Source organism: Cricetulus griseus, chromosome 2 (assembly GCF_003668045.3).
Source record: "Cricetulus griseus strain 17A/GY chromosome 2, alternate assembly CriGri-PICRH-1.0, whole genome shotgun sequence".
In the NCBI taxonomy this organism is placed as follows: domain Eukaryota; kingdom Metazoa; phylum Chordata; class Mammalia; order Rodentia; family Cricetidae; genus Cricetulus; species Cricetulus griseus.
In genome coordinates, this window is record NC_048595.1 from 276,249,957 (window position 1) to 276,269,965 (window position 20,009).

Below are 20,009 nucleotides of genomic sequence, written 5' to 3' on the forward strand. Positions count from 1 at the left end.
CTGCCACTCAGACTAGTGCTACCATTTTCTACTCAGAAAGAGATAAATACATTTAAATCTTACACCACTGTAGAGGTCACCTTTTAAAACATCAAAATTAGCAACATACAACTTTAGGAGACTTTCCTAAAGACTCCTTTAGCATTTTGTAAAAAAGACCCATATTTGTAAGAATATTCTCTTTGACCAGTTATAAGCAATACACACCCTTCATTGAACAGCATATTACATTTTATAGCTGAAAATATCAAATATTGCCTAACATCTTTTAAGTGACATTTTCAAAAGCCTGCCATGTGGGTGGCCATATTTTATGTTACAAAATGGCTATCGGCTTATTTTATAGACTAGCACAGTAAGTTTTATTACAGATACCATGTGAAAGCTAAGAGTTCATATTTTAGAAAATCCCAGTTCCCTTTAATATAAACGATCACAAATCTGTCACCCATGGATGTCCTTAAAGCTTCTATGTGAAACTATTTCTATTTTCTCTGTGTCTTATAGTCACTCATTTCTTGTTTGAAGCATAAAAATATTTTAGCTAAAGTCCCCCTTTGTAGACTTCAAATGCTATATCTTACATGTTTTCAGCCTCCTTTTAAATTTTTTTTGGATTTTATATGTTTACAGATTTAGAATTTTTTTTTTAAAGTCCCTGCCTTTGTCTTCTAAACAGAAATGTCCTAAAGTTATACTCCTTCCTCTATACTCACCTCTTTCTTAGGATTTCCTCGACCTCTTTCTGGTCTTGTCTGACACTCAGCCAATTACTAGTTGGACTGAGGACTGAGCTTGATTCATCAGAACCTATGCTTTAAAAAAAGTAAAAATTGCCAGACTTGGTGGTGTATACCTGTAATTCCAGGGCTGAGAGGTAGAGATAGGTGGATCCCTGCGGCACAGTCGCCAGCCAGTTTAGCCTACATGGCAAGTCTTAGGCACGTAGAGACTAAAGTAGGTGGCATCTCGGGAATGACATCAAGAGTTTGTCTTTTAGCTTCTGCACACACATGTGCACCTGTGCACACACACATATGTATCCTGGGAACTAGATGAAAATGAGTCCAGTACTAGAATTAGTCATAGGAGCCCTAGGATGGATGCCTCCCAGCCTTTGCTGTCTGCACTCTGTTCATGTTTCTATGGGTAACTTTTCCTGTGCCAAGTAGAGACTTTAGTGATGTGGAATTTGTAGCTAGGATGGGGCAACAATGGAGGAACTCTTGCATCAGCTTCTGTCATCTTAGCAATGAATTTACAGTTTGATAAAGGACCCCTGGAGTGTCTGCAGTGGCTCTCCCATTCATCTAGCCCAAGCTTTTCATTTTAAGGATGGAACAAATAAATCAAAGGTTTTAAATGATTCGCCCTAAGCCACGTCCCTGGTAAATGACAGAGGAGCCAAATTAGGTTCTTTTCTTCTGAGGGTAGCCTACAAGGGGTATTAAAGGTAAATCATTAGCTTGCCTGGTTAATTGTAAATATATAGTCCTGAACCTCTAGTTTTTAAAAAATTTTATTGTATATATTTTTAAAGATTTATTTATTTATTATGTATAGTGTTGTGTCTGCATGCATGCCTACATGCCAGAAGAGGGCACCAGATCTTGTTATAGAGGCCAGAGGAGAACATCAGAAGTCTTCCTGTATTATTCTCTGTTTTATTCCCTTGAGGCAGGGTCTCTCATGAAACCTTTTTTTTTCTTTTGTTTTATGGAAATTAGTATTTGCCTTGTTTTTGAATGCATAACTGTTTTGTTCCTCTTGCTAATTCTTTTCATATCTTTTCAGTAGCCCAACAGTGTAAATTTCCATGAAATTTAACTGTTAAGGAATCTGTCACTTCTAGTATCTTTATCTTGAAGGCATCTCTCCTTCAGCCATGCTTTCTGTGCCTGTTTACACCCATTATATTAAGTATGTCCATTCTTTTTCTTCCAATAATTCTTTCTTGGCTCTTATGGCTTGGTTTTTCCTTTTTTATTATTTTGTTTGAATATGTCCTTTATTAGTTTTGTTAAGTTAATACAGGATTACAGAGCAATCAGAATGGCCACACACTCTCCTTTCTCTGATCCCCTTTTTCATCATCAAAGAGCCCCTTGGTATTTTCTGGTGTTGGGAGTCTGGTTCCTTTGGTTCTGGAATCTTCCTCCTTCATGTAGTTTTATTCAGTCAGTAACCCACAATCTTTAGGTAAAATGGTGTTTGGGAACAAATATCAGACATGGCTAGATTGCTAGCTTATAAATGCCTTAATTCTTCGGTAAGAATTCTGGAAAATGTGGATCTATGGAAAACTATTTCTGACTGTAGTTTGTATAATAAGTGGACAGATTAAAAAAAACTTTATATATTGGAAAAGTGTAATGTGAGTCTAGAACAGAATGTAAGGACCTTTCTAGAACACACATGGTTACTTTCATGGCTCACTGACCTTTTATAAACCCAGAGGGAGGAAACTTAACTAAGAAAGCATAGTCTAGAACACACAGGCTCTAAACTTTAAAAGATAGGTGTGATTTTTGCTAATGGAAATGGTGGTAGGGACATTATAATATGAATATAAAATTTTTACATGGTCATACCATCAATAATATTCTAGAAGGAGCTGAAACATATTCCATGGATGTGAAGAGTGAGAGAAAAATAGAGAATAAAGTTGGGAAAAAATTGTTGATGAATTATAAAAGATACCACATTCCAAGTAGGTTCATTTTCTAGACAAATGAGACTAGAGGTATCTTAGGGAGTGAATGCTGGTATGATCATGTCACCCCAGAGTGTCACATGAATGATGGATTCACTGTAGTGTTTTGTATCTGACTTCTTGCACTTAGCAGAGTGCATTTGAGAGCTTTGCCTATGTCATTGAATGTAGTTTGTCTCAGTGTTCCGTTGTTTGCATGGACTGAACTTTACTCTCCAGCTCCTGTTTGGGCTGTTTGTGATCCTAGGGGATTTATATGCTTTAGAGCTTTCCCAGAAGTGGGATCTCACAGAACATGTCTTCCAGCCTTTAGTTTCCTTCTTTTAGCATAAGGTTTTTGTAGTATGTGCACGTGAGACTGTTTATTGGGCTCTTTTTTCATTCTATGGTTGAGTAATTTGTTCATGTGTTACCATATAATATTCCATTCAGTTCTTCCTTCATGTGATGAGCCTTGGTCTCATTTCTATATTCTGAGTAATGATATTCTAAACATTTGTGTGTAAACATGCAATTCCAATTTTCTTGGGTCTAAATAAATAGGACTAAAATTTTTAAAATTAAGATTTATTTGCCTTTCTGTCTGTCATCTGTCTGCCTGTCTGCACAGAAGCCAGAATGAGGAGCCCTTGGAGCCAGAGTTACAGGCATTTGTGGACTTGTTACTTGCTGGGACCCAAACTCCCATTGTCCTGAATGTTCGTTAAGGACTCCTAATCATGGGTCCATCCATCTTTACAGCCCAGTACCCATTTTAAAAATGGGTTGTCTGTTTTCTCACCATGTAGCTTTGAGGTATATATTTTAAATGTTTACTATACAGGTGTACATCTTTTCCAATTCAAATAACTCCCAGTGCTCTAGCTTTGGTGTTGAACTAATGAAACACTCATAAAAACTTATTTGTCCAGTGTCTTCCAAATATTATTAAATATTAAATTAATATCACTAAATATTATTTGGTATTAAATGTATTAAATCAAATATTATTAAATCAATTTGTATTTACTTGGATTATTAGCAAGTGCCAAAAGTTATTATTTTCTTTATAGTGTTGGGAATTGGGCCCAGGGACTTGTGAATATTAGCCAAGTGCTTTATCATTGAACTGCATACATTAGCCCTTACATTATTTGTTTTTAAATCTTAAATATTTCATTTGATTTTACTCCTTCCCACTCAGTGGTATATGAATATGCATTGATACTGCCTTTAATTGACATCCCTTTTAAGGCAGCCCCTGGACATTGGTGTAAATCTATGACAGACTATATTAATGTACAAATATGATATGTAAAATGCAGGCACAGTTATTTTATGGTGTGGTGTGGTTTTGCTAATATTTCTATGTCTGTGTATTGGTATCTCACAAATCACTTAAGATTTCCTTAAGGGACATTTGATACCCACAGGTAAAGAAATCACAGTTACATTTGATGGCTTAAAGGGCAACAGTTCCTCTGAGGCTAGCTGTTGATTTTTGTCTTAGGTACAGGTAATGTGCAATGTCACCCTTTAAGTCACAGAATCGTGTCTGCCATGTTGTTTCTTTCAGTGTCGCTGACAGACAGAGTGCCTTGGAGGCTGACCTGCGGACAGTGCAGACTTCTCGTAGGGACTTGGAGAACTTGGTCAAGTGGCTTCAGGAAGCAGAAACCACCGTGAATGTGCTGGCGGATGCCTCTCAGCGGGAGAATGCTCTGCAGGATAGTGTCCTGGCCAGGCAGCTCAGACAGCAGATGCTGGTAAGTGTGTGGGAAGCCATGAGCAGCAGTCTCCTACTGCAGCCCATGTGGCCACCTGTATGTTGATTACTGTTTCAAAGTGAGACTGTCCATTCATTCTGTTACAGAATCCATGCTGTCCTGTGATTTCTTGGATATGATCTACATAATACTGTTACACTTAGTATTAGGGTAAAGTAATTGTTTTATGGAAGTAATAATTGTGTATTTCCAGGTAGAGACTCAAGGTTGCTTGGTTTTCTGTCATTTTAAGCCCTTGTACCACTAGTATTATTGAATACTAAATTATAAAGGCATTTCCCTTTCATATGAGTGGGGAATTATTATAAGGTATTATCTTATTATTGTACTTACTATAAATGGATATAATGTTTATTTTATTTATAAAACACTTACTATAAATACTTGCAATAGAAGCTTCTAATCTCTGTGACTCATTTAGAGACATGGCTGTTAGGCTCAAAGGCATTATATATAATATATACATATAAGATATATATTATATATATTTACTTTATAATCATGGTTACATATGTAATTGAGGTTCACATCTCATTCTAAGAAATGTGATATTTTAAAAAATATTTGATTTTTATTTTACTTGCATTGGTGTTTTGCCTGCCTGTATGTCTATGTAAGAGTGTCAGATTTTGGAGTTACAGACAGTCATTAGCTGCCATGTTGGTGCTGGGAATTGAACCCGGGTCCTCTGGAAGAGCAGTCAGTGCTCTTAACCACTGAGCCATCTCTCTAGCCGCCCCCCTCCCAAATGTTTCTTTAAAACAAAGTTGTGAAAATTTTATGAAGCATGCCAAAATTCCCTATTCCAATTCCAAGTCCTGGCACTTCTGGGCTCTTGAGTCTCCTTACCCTATTTTGGGTATGTGGATTGACCTCTTCTTGTCAATCGTAGATAAATGTGGACCACAACTCAATTGAAAAGTTCCTTCAATGGTGGCGTCTCCTGTGTACCACAGCTATATATCTCATTCTTTGTGTATGCTGTGAATTGTTTGTAAACACATGAATTCATCATGTTAAATACTGTTTTCTGATAGTCTGGTGAACATGAGTTCCACTGTCATTTGATGCATGTTTTTGCCTACTCTAGTTGGTCATACAATTTTTTGATGATGAAGACGCTATTCTTGTTTACACTGTTTTCCAGGAGCAGATCCTGAATAAATATGCTTGACTCTGACTTCTATAGTTGAATTCAGTGCTGTTAACCATTTTTGAACCATTCTTGGTGATTCTCTTGAAACACCTAAAAGCCCCTATTGTAAAATGTCATCAAATATGTGGATCTGGATTAAAAGTCTAGGGGCTTTCTTGGAACCATTACTCTTAAAATTGGAGTTCTTGTGGGATTTGTAAAAGTGCATGTAGGGCATCTCTGACTGTTTTTGCCTGCTCTTGGAACCTTTTTCCTCCTGCCAGGTTGCCTCTTCCATCCTTGATATGAGGGTATGTGCCTAGTTTTATTGTAACTTGTTATGCCACCCATGTTCTGTTGATATCCCTGGGAAGCCTGCTCCTTTCTAAAGGGAAATGGTAGAGAAGTGGATCTAGGGAAGAGAAGAGGGGGCAATAGGAGGAGTGGAAGGAGGAGAACCTGCAGTTGGTATATAATATATGAAAAAGAATAAAATATTTTCTAAATTAGAAGTAATTGTCATTGAACATGTTAAAACATGAGTGCTGTGGCTTGTCCCCTACCCCCATACAAATGGAAAAAAAAAAAAACTCACACAAAATGAGTTTATAAAACCTCTTTTAAAGCAAATCTGTTTAGAACGGGCTTATATATAACTCACCCTTATGTATGAAAACTGTTACTGTTTCATGGTGAGATTAGAAAGAGTTAGAGGCTGGGAAGAGGGGCTTAGTGGACAATGTGTTTGCTGCAGAGGCATGAAGACCTGAGTATGGGTCCCTTGTACTCATGTAAAAGGCCCAGTGTGGAGGTAGCCTGATGGTCTTGTGCTGTGTCTCTATCAAGTTGTGGGTAAGAGGGTGGAGACAGGTGATCCCAGGGGCTCAGTGTCCAGTAAATCTACATAAACTGTCAACTCCAGCTTGAATGAGAGATGATGGTGTTTCAAAAAATGGAGTAGAGAGTGATGGAGGAAGACATGTGACATCAACCTGTCACCCCTTATGTCCACAGATGGCCAAGTACAGCCACATATATACACACATACAAAGGCACCAACCCCCCAACACAAATAAATTTTAAACAAGAAAGGAAAAACAAATTATCAAGGAAATGGTCTGTTTGCTCATTGCATATTGCTTATTCATTGCACACTACTTTTGTGACTTGGTGATGAGTGTGACCATGAAAACATCAAAGTTAAATGTGCCCTTTGGTTTCAACCTCTCGATTCGCAAAATGTGGCTATTAATGTGAATTGCTAAAATAGTTTGAGAGATCATCTGGATTTCAGGAGGCTATAGTAGGCTTTCAGTGTGGGTAAATGGTAGACTATATTGCTTTTATGATTTAAGCAACTATAAGTTTGAGCTGTATACATTCACAGATACTTAATTTATGTAATGGTGTTAATTTCAATGCTATTTAGATGGTGCATTCCAGTAAGCAACGACTTACAGTGAGGAAAGAAAGCTTCAAATGAACCCTGCTAATGACTGCCACCAGCAGAACACAGGCCCGTTGCAGAGTCTAATCAGGTTTTCTCACACATTTTCTCTTAGGATATATTCTTACCATAGCTCCAGTTCCTCTCAATATTTAATGAATATTCAAGCTATGGGAGAAATAAATTTAAATAGAAATGGTAGGAATCTTTTAAATAAAAATAACTAAGCTGAGGATTATTTGTCTTACGGCAAAACAGAGACAAGCCAAGAGGCTGCTGGCTAAAATATGAAAAGATAATGTGTACAGTAATTGCTTCTCAAAAATAATTTAATGTTGCTGAAATAGTCTGTTTAGGTTTGTGTGAAGGAGAGCCTTTGCTAACAGCTGAGTCAGATATCTCTTTATCTGAGGATAAATGTGCAGTTGTTTGTCTTCTAGATGTCTTACATCATGGTGATTTACATGGCTTTCACCTTTTGGTCCTACACTGGATGCTCTTAGTTTACAGATCTCCCTCTGTTTTACTTAAAAAAAAATAAATAATTGCACGACTTTGTTTCACATATTATTCTTATTTTTGTGAGTGATTTCAAATGTAAACTTGCTCCAAAATGGAAAGGTGTGTGAAGAAACTAGAGAAGACCTGAAATCATGATGTAAGTTTACGGTGTTGAGCTACTGGTAGTGGTGTGCCACCTGAGTTCTCTGTGTTAGGTGCAGTGATGAGTTCAGAATGTTTGTGTTGCGTGGTCAGGGATGGATGGATGTATCCTGTAAGCCATCTATCTTATCTGTCTGTCTGTCTGTCTGTCTGTCTGTCTGTCTGTCTGTCTGTCTATCTATCTATCTATCTATCTATCATCATTTGCCTGGGATGACATGTTCACTGGTTATATTTGATTCATGTCTTGTGCCAACCAGATGTTAAGCCACAGATGTAATCCCTGTAGATACAGATATACCATGCTCAGTTTAAACGTGATATTGGGTATATTTCAAAAGAAGGGCTTGAAAACATAATATCAGATGAAGACTTTCTGGGCTTGTGATTTGCAGCAATGCCATTTCTGCTAAGGACAGGTTATCATTTGGATTCTTGTATTTATGTTTTGGATTTTCTCCTCAGCAGAAGTTTTTCAGCAAGAGGAAACTCAATCTTGAGGGCTTGAAGGAAAGAGAAGCTCCTTGAGAGCCAAACAACACATGGAGGGCCTTTGCACCTGCATGCGTATTTTATGTTTAATCTGCTGGTGGTGGTCAGTGTCATCAAGGGGATTAAACAAGAGTGATGTCTTGAAGTCTGACTCACAGGAATATGACCGACAATGAATCTACCATTGTTAGGGATGGATCCGCAATCCGTGACAGCACCAGCAACAGGGAGCCTGCTAAGATACTTAGGTAGCTGTGCATGCCAGAAGTGACAGTAACTGGAAACACAGCACTGTTGTGAGTCTCAGGCCTTGTTTGGGAGAGAGTGAAGACAAGATTGTGTGTGGTGGTCCAGGGTGAGGTTGAGAACTAGGAGAAGGAGGTGTCAGGGCAAGAGTACAAACTTGTTAGGAGTGTGCAGGAATGGCAAGTTCTCTTTTAATTAAACCACAATGAGATGCTTGAGTAACATCCAGGGGAAGGAAGGTGCTCAATTTGGCTACTTGTTTATTCACTTATTTATTGCTTTTAAGGAGATGCTGTTGTTGATTTAAAAGTCAATTTATTAGTTGGCACATTCATCATAATTTTCTTAGCCGCTGTCTAGGACAATCATTTTAATTTTAATTACATTTTTAATTTAAGCTCTGAATTTTAGCAGTATCAATTCAGGAGAACCCTTTGGTTCTTTTCCGGATAAACTTCTCAGTGTCTGTGGCCTTTTGGAGTAGGCGTGAGAATTTGCTCTGAAAGACTTTGTGGTTTAGAATCTTTGCGCTGTCCTGTCCTTATGGTTGCTGCTAGCCTGGATTTCCCTTCTGTCTCACGGAAGAAGACTTTCCAGATCATCCAACTCTTCCCCTGTACCCAACAACACCTGCTTCACCTGCTGGCTCTGGGACAGGAATTATTCAAGTGAAGCATCCCCAATAAAACAATCTGAAACCAAATTACTGTAAAATCCATAAGTTGTTGGATGCTGACATGATGTCCCACACTATGACATTTTTGTTCGATGCATAGAATCATTACTAATGTTATCAAAATAATCCTTAGGGTTGGTGTGTGTGAAATGCATTTGACTCTGAGTGAAGACTTGGATGCTATCTTTGGAATATCTCATTGTGCTTATGCAAATACATTATTCCATAATGCAAAAAAAAAAAAAATTCCTGAAGCCCCAGACACTCCTGGTTCCAAGCATTTCAGATGAAAGATGCTCAACTTGTAACTTCATGTTTTTATACCAAATCTTCTGCCTGTTAGTCACATACTGCACTGTGTATTTACAGTCTATAATTCAATTTTTTTTTGTATACTCAAAGATGTATGACCATAGCTACTGTTGATGTAGAGCATATACCGCCTCAGAAATCCACTTTTCTCTTTAGGATCCCCCCTCCCCTGTTCTCAACCCTTCAATCTCTTGACTCCCCACTCATCACTAATGTGTTTCTTCCTATTTGCTTAAGAACTTAATATTTTAAATTCTGTTAATGGGATGTTTTTGACTTTGGCAGCCTCACCAGAAGGAGGCAGTATAGAGCCTCTACAGGGACCTGATGGAAAATGTACACACCAAAGACTTCCTGATAAACCAGCTGTTAGACCCAGTCTAAGACTTTAAATCATACTAGCCTGAAGGATGAGGAGACAGGGGAAGGAAAATAAGAAAAGATGTCCCTGAAAATGTCCCTTTTGTGTTACAGGATCATAACATCAGGGGGAGTTGAATGGGCGGTGTTCCCTGGGAGATTAGAGTGGGTAGGATCTTGATAATGAGAAACATAAGGATGCCTTCCTGGGTGTGCCCTTGTACTCAGCCACTTAATTATCCTGTGATATTATGGTCTTATAGGACACTGTAGCCAAACTGTTATCATGTGAAATGTGTCTCAGACATGCATACACACATACATAAGTAAACGCACACACACCAAATCTGCACTGGCCCTTCATTTGATATTATGCAATTGTCATCTTGAATTTCCTATTCATGGAATTAAAACAGCTTCATGACAAACAAAATGAGATCACGAGTCAGAGGGAGATGGAGGAGTTTTGGCCATGCTCTGTAGGCAGTTCTAGGCTTTTCTTCATTAACTTGGCTGTTTACTTGCAAGGGTCCTATTTGATTTCTAGAATGGTTTGTTCTTATGCAGGGACCTGGAAGCTCTGCCTTTGGGACTTAGGTAAACCTGTATGCCTCCATAAATATGTTCAGTTTTGTTTTAGATGATGCTGTGGCCAGAGCGGCACAGAATTTGTGGGCTTCGGTCTGGTCCTTCACAACAGATCCTGCTGTGCTCCTCAGTGTTTATACTCATCCCACAAGCACAGCCTGAGCTGCGTTGCGGGAGTGCTAGCATCTCTAGGTAGAGCGAGCGCCAGGCTCACTGCCACTCCATCTCCTCATGTAAACCAGCTATCAGGCATGCACCTTGGCAGTGGCGGTGGCGGTGCTCACTCTCTGTCCCCAGGGGAAGCCGGCTTTGTATCTTCAGCCTTAGTGTTTCACTTAATATCCTCTTGGCTCCGGAGCACTCTCCTTTCTTGTAGCCAGCAGCGCTTGGCTGCCCTGCAACTTGCTTCATTTCTGGCCACACCAGGCTGAGCCGGTTCTGGCTGTGAGCATCTGCTGGGGGCTGTCTGGGTGGTGTTCGTCAGTGTTTTTGTCAAATCAAGAAGTTGACGGAATCCCAGCCTCCTTTTCTCTCGAACCTTAACCCCCCCTCCCTGTATCTTTCAAATGCATTTCTGGAACCGAGCATGCTCAAGAGAATTGGCAAATCATTGCCCAGTGACCGGGAGGAAATGATTGCTGCTCTTCATTTATAATGCAAATTCTGAGGAGTCTTCAGAAGTGTGGTAAACTTAAAATGATGGCCGTGGTGAGAACGTCTCTGCAGAAAGTTGTGGTTTTGTTACATCGTTTACAAAGGATGGCTGTTTCCTCTCCGCGCTACCAGAAGCTGTGTAAGGTAACTGATTGGAAACAAGGAGTCGGGTGTCTAGCGAATCCAATGTTGCCTGCCTGGGACTTACTCCTCTTTCAGGCTCTTAGGAAGGAAAGGAAGAACTCCCTTTCCTGTAACCGATTGCAAAAGCTGTTAAGAGGCATCGCTTCCTTAAAATTTATTTAAGCCCCCGAAACAAGTGCTGTTTTAGTGCATACTTTATTTTACCATTCACAACCTTATCTTCTGAGATGGGCTGTTTGGAGAAAATATGACAAACTATTTTAGTTAAGACCTGTTACCTCCGGGGTGCTGTGCAATATCTTAATATTTAAGGATACATTAATCCAATGCTAAACTACAACAAAATCAAGCAGAGTTTGACATGATCTTTCAACAGATTGCTTAACATGTTCATCTTTTCATAGCTGATTTTTTTCTAATTAAAAAAAGTAATGCCCATTTTAAAAACATGGTTAGCCCCATCATAAACATTTCTTGTATTCTTGGAGTCTCTGCATGTTGTTGTTTAAGTTGAAGAACTCGATTTTCTGTGGACAGGTGGGTTAAGCAGTGTTTTAGGATGTAACTTGTTTGGTTGTTATACATTTGGAGTACAGTGTCAGTCATTCTAAACACAAGCTTCCTGTGTTGTTTTTGGGGTTAGTATTTGTTATTGTCTGTGGTTTTATGTTATTCAGTGTTCATACCGTCTCCTTTCATAAAAATGAGATGATATGATATAAAGGGAAGATTATAACAGAAGTCTATCTTTATGTCATTACAGTAACATGCTTTCTCTCTGTAAAATTCTTAGTATGTGTCTAAAGGAGGAATCTCACTGTTCTTCAAAAGGCCAACTGATCTGTAATTGGAAAACCTGTCCTTTGTGATGTTATTTTTCTGATGACATAAATTTTGATGTGTCTGAGCACCTAGACTCTGCTATGTGGCCATGGATGGAAGCTGGGAAACTGAGTTGATTTTATCATATTGTTTTGTCTTACAGTCCAATTTAATGAATCTCTGCTCAGAAACTTAATTTTTAAAGTATAATTTTAGGAAACAGATTGAGGTAATGAGACGTGCTTTGAAGAAATACTTAGTGGTATTTTCATTTGTATTATTTAAAACTTGATCCAACTTATTAATTCAGTTGTATAAGTACACAACTAACTGTTAGGTATGTTGTGATTTCATCGACTTCAAAGAATCATTGTGTTTTAGTAACATGTTTACATTCTCTGCAAAAAACCAGTTTTGATAATAGAGAAGAAAAACTAACCTGCTAGTGTGTATTATTTTATTTTTAACTATCAGTATAGATATATGAATCATTAGCATATGTTAATTTTTAAAAAGCTAACGATATAAATGTATGAAGTAAGAAAAAAAAAAAGGTAGGTCATTTTTTCTCATCTATTTCCATAATTACTTTTACCAAAGCAGAGGAGTTTTTGAGTCATATGGCCACGGGATGAGTTCAGTTCCACGCACAAAGCAAAATTCAGGTGCTGGAGAAAGCTTCGGCTGGTTTCCTGATAAGACCCTCAGTACCTCTTGTCAAGTTCCTGAAGTCCTGGGAAGTTTGCTTGCAACAGTAATCTTTTGGAAGATTTATTGATATTTATAATTTCTCAAAAACGCCTTAGAATTTAAATATTCGGCAAGAGTGTTACTTCCTGGAAACCCGAAGTTGTGTTATTTGCAATTGCAATTTTTCTTTCATACATTCTCTTTACATTTGTGAAATTAGCTACAGCTCAGATACTGCAATGGGAGACACACAGTTCCAGTACTTTCCAGTAGGTGTCAATGTAAGGCAGTGATATATGAGATGTGGGGGACTCCAGACAGGGAAGTGCCATGATGGTGATTACTATGAATAAATGAACAGGTATATTTTATTTGTCTTATTATATTTGAAAAAGGGATCCTAATTCATATCATTATGAATATAAGCTTTAGTTATAGAATTAAATGTCAATTGCCCTAGTCAATTAATGACTTGGTATCTATGTCTACTGAATATACTTAGTTGTGTTGTAGTCATCAGCATTGCTGCTGTGCTAGGCGTTTTACTAGCTGTGCTGTTTATATTCTTTATGACACTGAATTCTCTTTTAAATAGCAAAGGTTATTGTGGCTATTTTCCCCTATATCTCCTACATTCTCTAAATTTAGTTGTTGTTGTTGTTGTTTTAAGAAAGGAAATGTTAAACCCTTCAATGTTTTGCCATAAAAATACAGACAGAATCTATTTTAAGTACATTTAAAGACTAAAAAAGAGAGAGAGACAAATATTACATCTCCCAAGGGAAAAGACTATTTTGAGTTCATCTTGGCATTTTGAAATTGCGTGTCTGAATGTTTGTACCCTTTTTCTTTCTCCTTCACATCTTTCTTTTGCCTGATGTATGGAATATCTATCATTTAGAAAACTTCCCCTCAGAAGCACTTTATTTATTTATTTTTTGCTTGTTTTCATATTTTGCTTGGGTGTCAGAAAGATAAGTGTAAAGCAAATGGAAATTTGTGCACAATGTTCTCATTTTGTGTTTTTTAATCTTTTCCCTGTGTGTTTCACAGAGGGTAAGGAACGGGAATGAGGGGAGCTTGGGAAAACTGTAGTACTGAGTTACTGCACCCCTCCAACCCAGTTTTACATGCAATTGTATTTTTCTTTAAAAACATTTTTTCTTGTTCTACAACCCCTAAAATACGGGAAGGAAACTGAAATATAACGGCCACTGACTTGAGATATAATTAGCAGCATTGAAATTGCCCCTGATGACCTAAAGCCACCCCACAGTGGATGCTAATTTTTCCTGATTTGGCTTAGATCATAGCTTCTTTAAAATATTAATGACTCCAAAGTTTAATTTTTCCTTTGTTAGAACACAAAGCTGAATGAAAGTAAATTTTAAAAATAATATTGACTTTGTTTTCATTTTGTGATTATTTTGGCTCTGTTTTGTGTTATTAAATCTTGGGATTGAAAGCTGACTGAGGTTATGTTGAGTCAGAAAGGAATTTTACAAGCCTTCTACCCCCTTAGTGCTGCTTTTAATGGTATATTTAATAATTGACATGGCAAAAAGTAGATTCTTATAAAATAAATTAGCATGTGAGTCATTATAGAAAATTGGAAAAAATAATTAGTTTTATAAATTGAGTTCTTCATGACTTAGGCATTTAAAATTTTTTTCGTTTAGTTTTATAAGTTTTATGCTGCCAGCATATGTATGCAAACCAGTTTAGCTAAAATAATTTTGTTCCCAAACATTTTGTCATGTGTCCTATCAGTTAAAGTATTTTAAGCATCCAGCTGTATATTATTAATTCAGAATTATGCACATATGCCATGGTAAGAATCCTACTGTTGATTTGTTCTTGTGTTCAATATTGTCTTCTTAACACCCACACTGATTGCCCCTCCTTTCTATTCATTATCCTTCCACCATTTGGTGTCTGGGGCTTTACTAGGAGGGTAAAATGATGACATGGAAAAGCAGGGTTGATGAGTGATGCTTACACATCATCAATTTCTCCTTCCCCCATTTTCGTATAGGTTCATGTGTGTGGGCCACATAGACCATTGTGCAAAGGGCAACTATGTAAGTCCAAAGACATCTCATTCTCTCAGTTTGAAATGACTTAACTTCACATGCTGTCTGTCTTCTGTATGTATGTGTGAGGTTCATTTAAGGTTGAGTGTATTTCTCTTTTTTTTGGGCCAAATGCAGTGGTACATTTAAAAATAAGCATTACGGGTTTTACTCAAACATTCCTCCACCCACTTTTCAGGTGGGGTGTATTGCTCTCTTTGGATAACTAAATACTGAAGCGATTCTGGGCATTGAAGCTTGGCTTTAGTACTGTCTCAATGTTAAGAGAGAGGTATTAGAAGGCCAACAACCAGACTCCCTCACTTTTTCTCAATACCAAACCTTACACATATTTCTTGAAGCACAGAAAATGGATGCCCTAACCTGGGGTTCTCTTGATCATAAGAGGAATTGTCCCTTCTTGGTTTCATGAGCAGCTGGTGGGTTGGATTGCTCAGGAACCTTCTGAAGGTCGAGATGCCATCGAGGGAAATGGCCTGTGTAGATGGATTGATATTTATTGTCTGTTTTCACTGACATTCTTTGTTGTGTCTCCTCAGAGTTCTGTCAACTCCCAGGTGGAGTACTTCCTTAGCTTGATGTCTTCTGTGGTAGAGCTTACTGATAAGGCTCAAACAGAGGACCTTCATTGCTGCCTGTGACTGTCACATGTTTGTCATATGGCTTCCTAAAGCAGCAGCAACTTACTTACATGGTTCCTGTCTTTTCTTTTTACCACAATTTCTCAAGTCAATGTGAATATCATTATTATTTTTTTAATTACCTAATCAAGTAGTAACCCGTTGTTAATCAGAAAACTCAAGTTACCAATGACTTAGCTTAGGATCTAATATAATGCTTTCATATGACTAATAGCACCCCCAAAGTTACATGTTAAATGGCTCTTTAAGAACCAAATGTTACTTGAAACTCCAGATGAGGGATGCTTGTACAGTCAGGAGTAAACACAAAATCCCTTATGAGAAGACAGCTGGCATAGCACTCTGGGTATGGGAAAGATTTTCCAAATGTTATTTCATCATTGTGACTAAAAGATTGATGACTTGTGTTTTCTTTGGTGTTTAATTTATCAAGTATCAAATGGAAATTTCCAGCCTGTATGTATGGACGTGAATGCTACAGACACGAACTGTTTCCTTTTACCTCTTGGCTGTGCCCTGCTGGTCTCTCTCAGTGTGGGTTGTTGTTTATATTTAGCTCTCGAAATTAAGCAATTAGCAGAGCTAAAAGAATATAGGAAATGTCATGCCACCGTAGCTTTCTCACTTGTGCAAAGTTTATTCATTCTTGGGCAAGGTAAATGAGTCCAAATAATTGAAATTGGAAAGATGTAAAGTGTGGCGGGGAGTTGCTTTTCATTTTTCTTTTTCTGGTTTGTTCAGTTCTGTAGAATTCTGCAAGATTGATTTGTAACAAAACTCACTCACAAAAATGGGCCATGCTTTTTAATACTTAATAAATAATTGGCTGATGTGACAGCATGGCATGATAAAGCCTGAACAAAATTCTGGAAGAATATAAAGTGAATCAGTAGTTAGGTCTGGCCCAGAGGTACAACTCCTGCAATCTCAGTTCCTTCAGAAGCTGAGTCTGGAAGATTGTAAGTTCAAGGCCTGTGTAGGGTATAAAATGAGTTGAAGGTTAGGTTGTGTAACTTCTTGAGACTCTGTCTGGAAATGAAACATTAAAACACAAAGGCTGTGTGTATAGCTCAAGTAGAATATTTGCCTTGTATATGTAAGGCCCTAAGGTCAGTCCCCAGCAGTTGTTGGGAGATGTTGGTTTTCACAGCGGGCCCCTCCTTTCCACTGCTGCTCCTCCTCCTCCTTTTTCTCCTTGTGCATTGCATGTTTACGGTAGAGCTTGGTAGACGACCTTGGGTGTCATCCTCAGATGTTGCCATCTCTTTTGGATCTTCATTGGCCTGGACCTCACCTATCTGTCTAGATTGGCTGGCCTTGAGCTCCAGTCATGGATTCTCCTGTTTTGCCTAACCAAGCACTGGGGCTGCACAAACAACACAGCAAGCACACACCACCACACCAAACAAACATTTTTATGTGGTTTTTGAGATTCAAGCACTTGGCCCAGTAAACCACCCTCTCAGCCCTTATTTATGGTGTCTAAAAAACTGTTGGCAGAAAAGCAAAACAAGCTAACAACATCAACAAATCAACACCTCCAGACCCCTTGGGAAAATGTCTGATAATACACTGACAAGATGCTTAATTTATAGTATTTTAAAGGTTCCATGTGTTTTCTACAATAGTATTAATATATATGTAGTTACATGTATATATTTATCTGTCTGTCTATCTGTCTGTCTATCTATCTGGGAAAGAAAATCTTTGTCAGTTCCATTTTACAACTGGCGAAGAAAGCTCCTGTAACTCCACAGTGAAGGAACAGGACAAAAGATACTTGGTCACAATGTGATCCAACTGGTACTGTTGACAGGTTTTCTGATTCTGGATTCAGTGTCTCTGCATTTCATTTTAGGTAACTACTGGGGTTATCCTGAGCTACAAGGAACTTCGTAGTTTTTGTTCAAAGAGAGAGATAGTAGCTTAAACATTGGTAAACTTCCTTCTAGTTATTATTGCCTTGTGCTTTCACTGTACAAGGAAGGAGACACATTTCCTAGAAATGTTTTATTGCTGACATTTTGGGGAATGCCTCAGTACTTGTTTTCATCTACAAGTTAAAAAACAACGAACTACATTATTTTTGAAACTATTTTAACATTTAATTTTGGCTATATGAGGCCAAAGAATTTTTTTTTGTGTGTGTGTTTCTAGTTTCTATATGCTTTTCTAATGGATTCATTTTTCAGCTTTGTACAAAGAATGGATTGGCTCATTTTAATGCAAATTGATATGGTTAGTTCTGGTTTTTGATTCATAATTTAGTTTGGTTTGAGTCACAATACCACAAGTATTGAATTATGAATTCACCGAGCCTACTTCTCCATGCCCAAATGTAGTTTTTTATCATCATATAATAGCTCCTTTAAAAGACAAATGGAAAGGAATCAGTTGTGTTGCACATTTTTAGTGAGGCATTTGCTCATTTTTGAAAGTCATGTGTTCGGTGATTCTCATATACTAAGTACATATGCTCAATGAAAAGGGAAGTGATGCATTGGCTCTTTAAATCCCAGAAATCCTCATCACTTGGTCTTTAGAAATTTTAAATATTTTCTTTCCACATCATCATTGTTTTGCTTAAAATTTTTTAAAAAATATTTACTATTATTATTATTATTATTATTATTATTATTATTATTATTTGTTTTTTCAAAACAGGGTTTCTCTGTAGCTTTGGAGCCTGTCCTAGAACTTGCTTTGTAGACCAGGCTGGCCTTGAAGTCACAGAGATCTGCTTGTCTCTGCTTCCCGAGTGCTGGGATTAAAGGTGTGTGCACCACCACCATCCTCTACTATTATTATTTTTAAGCATGTGTCATCTGTGTGTGTCTGCCTGTAGTGATGGACACATGAGTGTAGGTGCCCTCAGAAGCCAGAGGTTTGGATCTCCTGGAGCTGGAGTTACAGGCAGTTGTGAGCTGTTTAACATGAGTGCTAGGAATCAAACTGCAGTCCTGAAAGAGCATTATGTGATCTTAACCAGCTGAGCTATCTCTCCAGCCCTATTTGTTTGTTGCTGAGGCCTTTTGTGGATATGTAGCCCAACATGACTTCAAGCTCAGTATCCATCTGCCTCAGCTTCTGGAGTACTAGAATTACTACACTGCCACAGCTAGTTCTTTTAACAATTAATAGTAGTAACTACATATACTTTTGAAGAATTGTAGTTAGTCAGAGTGTTCATGCTAGTCTTGAATAAGACTGTGTGCATTCACATAATTCTGGCTTGGTCATTGACCACTTTTACATTACCTTGATAAGCCATTGACTGGATCCACATCTCAGTTCTCCTTTCAGAAAATGAGAGTTAATCTCTCTGATTCCAAGGTCTTGAATCCTTACACAGGCTGGGTAATCATGGATAAAGGGAGATGACCTAGGGAATATGTCCACAACCTTGTGTGTCTGTGTGTGGTGTTGTTACTGTCTTGGTAAAAGAACACTGATTCTTAGTAAGAAAATTCACAGTATAATGGCCTAGGGAATGCCTCTGGGAGACTCATACTTTGTGGACGCTGACTTCCTGAGATGAAGTTTGGGCATCCTAGGTCAGACTACCATACACCAGTGTTCTGGAGTGTGGGAATCCTATGCAAGACTATCATACATCAGTGTTGTTAGCATTTAGGCATTTGTATAGGCATGTCCTTGGGGTTCTGACAGGATACACCCTCAGCTGCAGCCACTAAGAGCACCACCTGAGCCTATTCACTATATTCTCTTTTAAAAGGGCCCTGCCTGCCGGGCGTTGGTGGTGCATGCCTTTAATCCCAGCACTCAGGAGGCAGAGTCAGGCAGATCTCTGTGAGTTCGAGGCCAGCCTCGTCTCCAGAGCGAGTGCCAGGATAGGCTCCAGAGCTACACAGAGAAACCCTGTCTCGAAAAACAAAAACAAAAAACAAAACAAACAAACAAAAAAGGGCCTGCTACCTCCTCTTCCTCCTCCCTTCCTTCCCCCTCTGCCTGCCTTTCCTCTCTCCTGTTGCTCCTGTCCCCAGAGGCCAGTTGCCCCCTCCCCTTCCCCTTCTGATTCCCTTTCCCCTAATAAAAATCCCCTCCACTTGAACTCTGTTGAATGGCATCTTTCTCATGTCAATTTTTTTTTTTTTTTTTTTTTTTTTTTTTTTTTTTAATTACAAGTGTTCTGGAGTGTTGGCACCCTAGGCAAGGCTACCCTACACTACTGTTCTGTATAGAGAAGAGGGAGAATGTTTTCAATTTACAGCTCTGTTTGGGGAAGTCCAGGCCATTTCCTTCCCTTTACCAATGGGCTTTAGGTCAGAGTCCTGTGGGGATATGCATACCCCTGTTTTGAGCCCCCCCCACCCCATTTCCAATCTCTTTGGTGCCTGTACTCTTTGAAGCTTACAGAACAACTATATGACACTGACTTAGACTATTTTATTAAAAAGCTCTGTTCTATTTTAACCAAATCCAGGAAAGAAGTCACTTGTCCTATGACCATTGTAGAACACAACATGTTTGCGTAGAGGAGAATGGAGAGAAACAACAATTTTCAAAATGCATTTCTCAATGTTTTTAAGAATGAACACATTTTGAT

The 20,009-nt window shown here is 38.3% G+C and overlaps 1 protein-coding gene across 7 annotated transcripts in view; it reads left to right on the top strand.

The window, feature by feature from the left end:
• Utrn (utrophin) overlaps window positions 1-20,009 on the top strand; it is a 484,152-nt gene that overhangs the window by 245,155 nt on the left and 218,988 nt on the right. For all 7 annotated transcript variants that reach the window (XM_027402009.2, XM_027402014.2, XM_027402008.2 and 4 more), the window contains one exon: window positions 4,269-4,458. In XM_027402009.2, coding sequence (XP_027257810.1) covers window positions 4,269-4,458 — 190 coding nt within the window. The remainder of the gene's footprint in view (window positions 1-4,268; window positions 4,459-20,009) is intronic.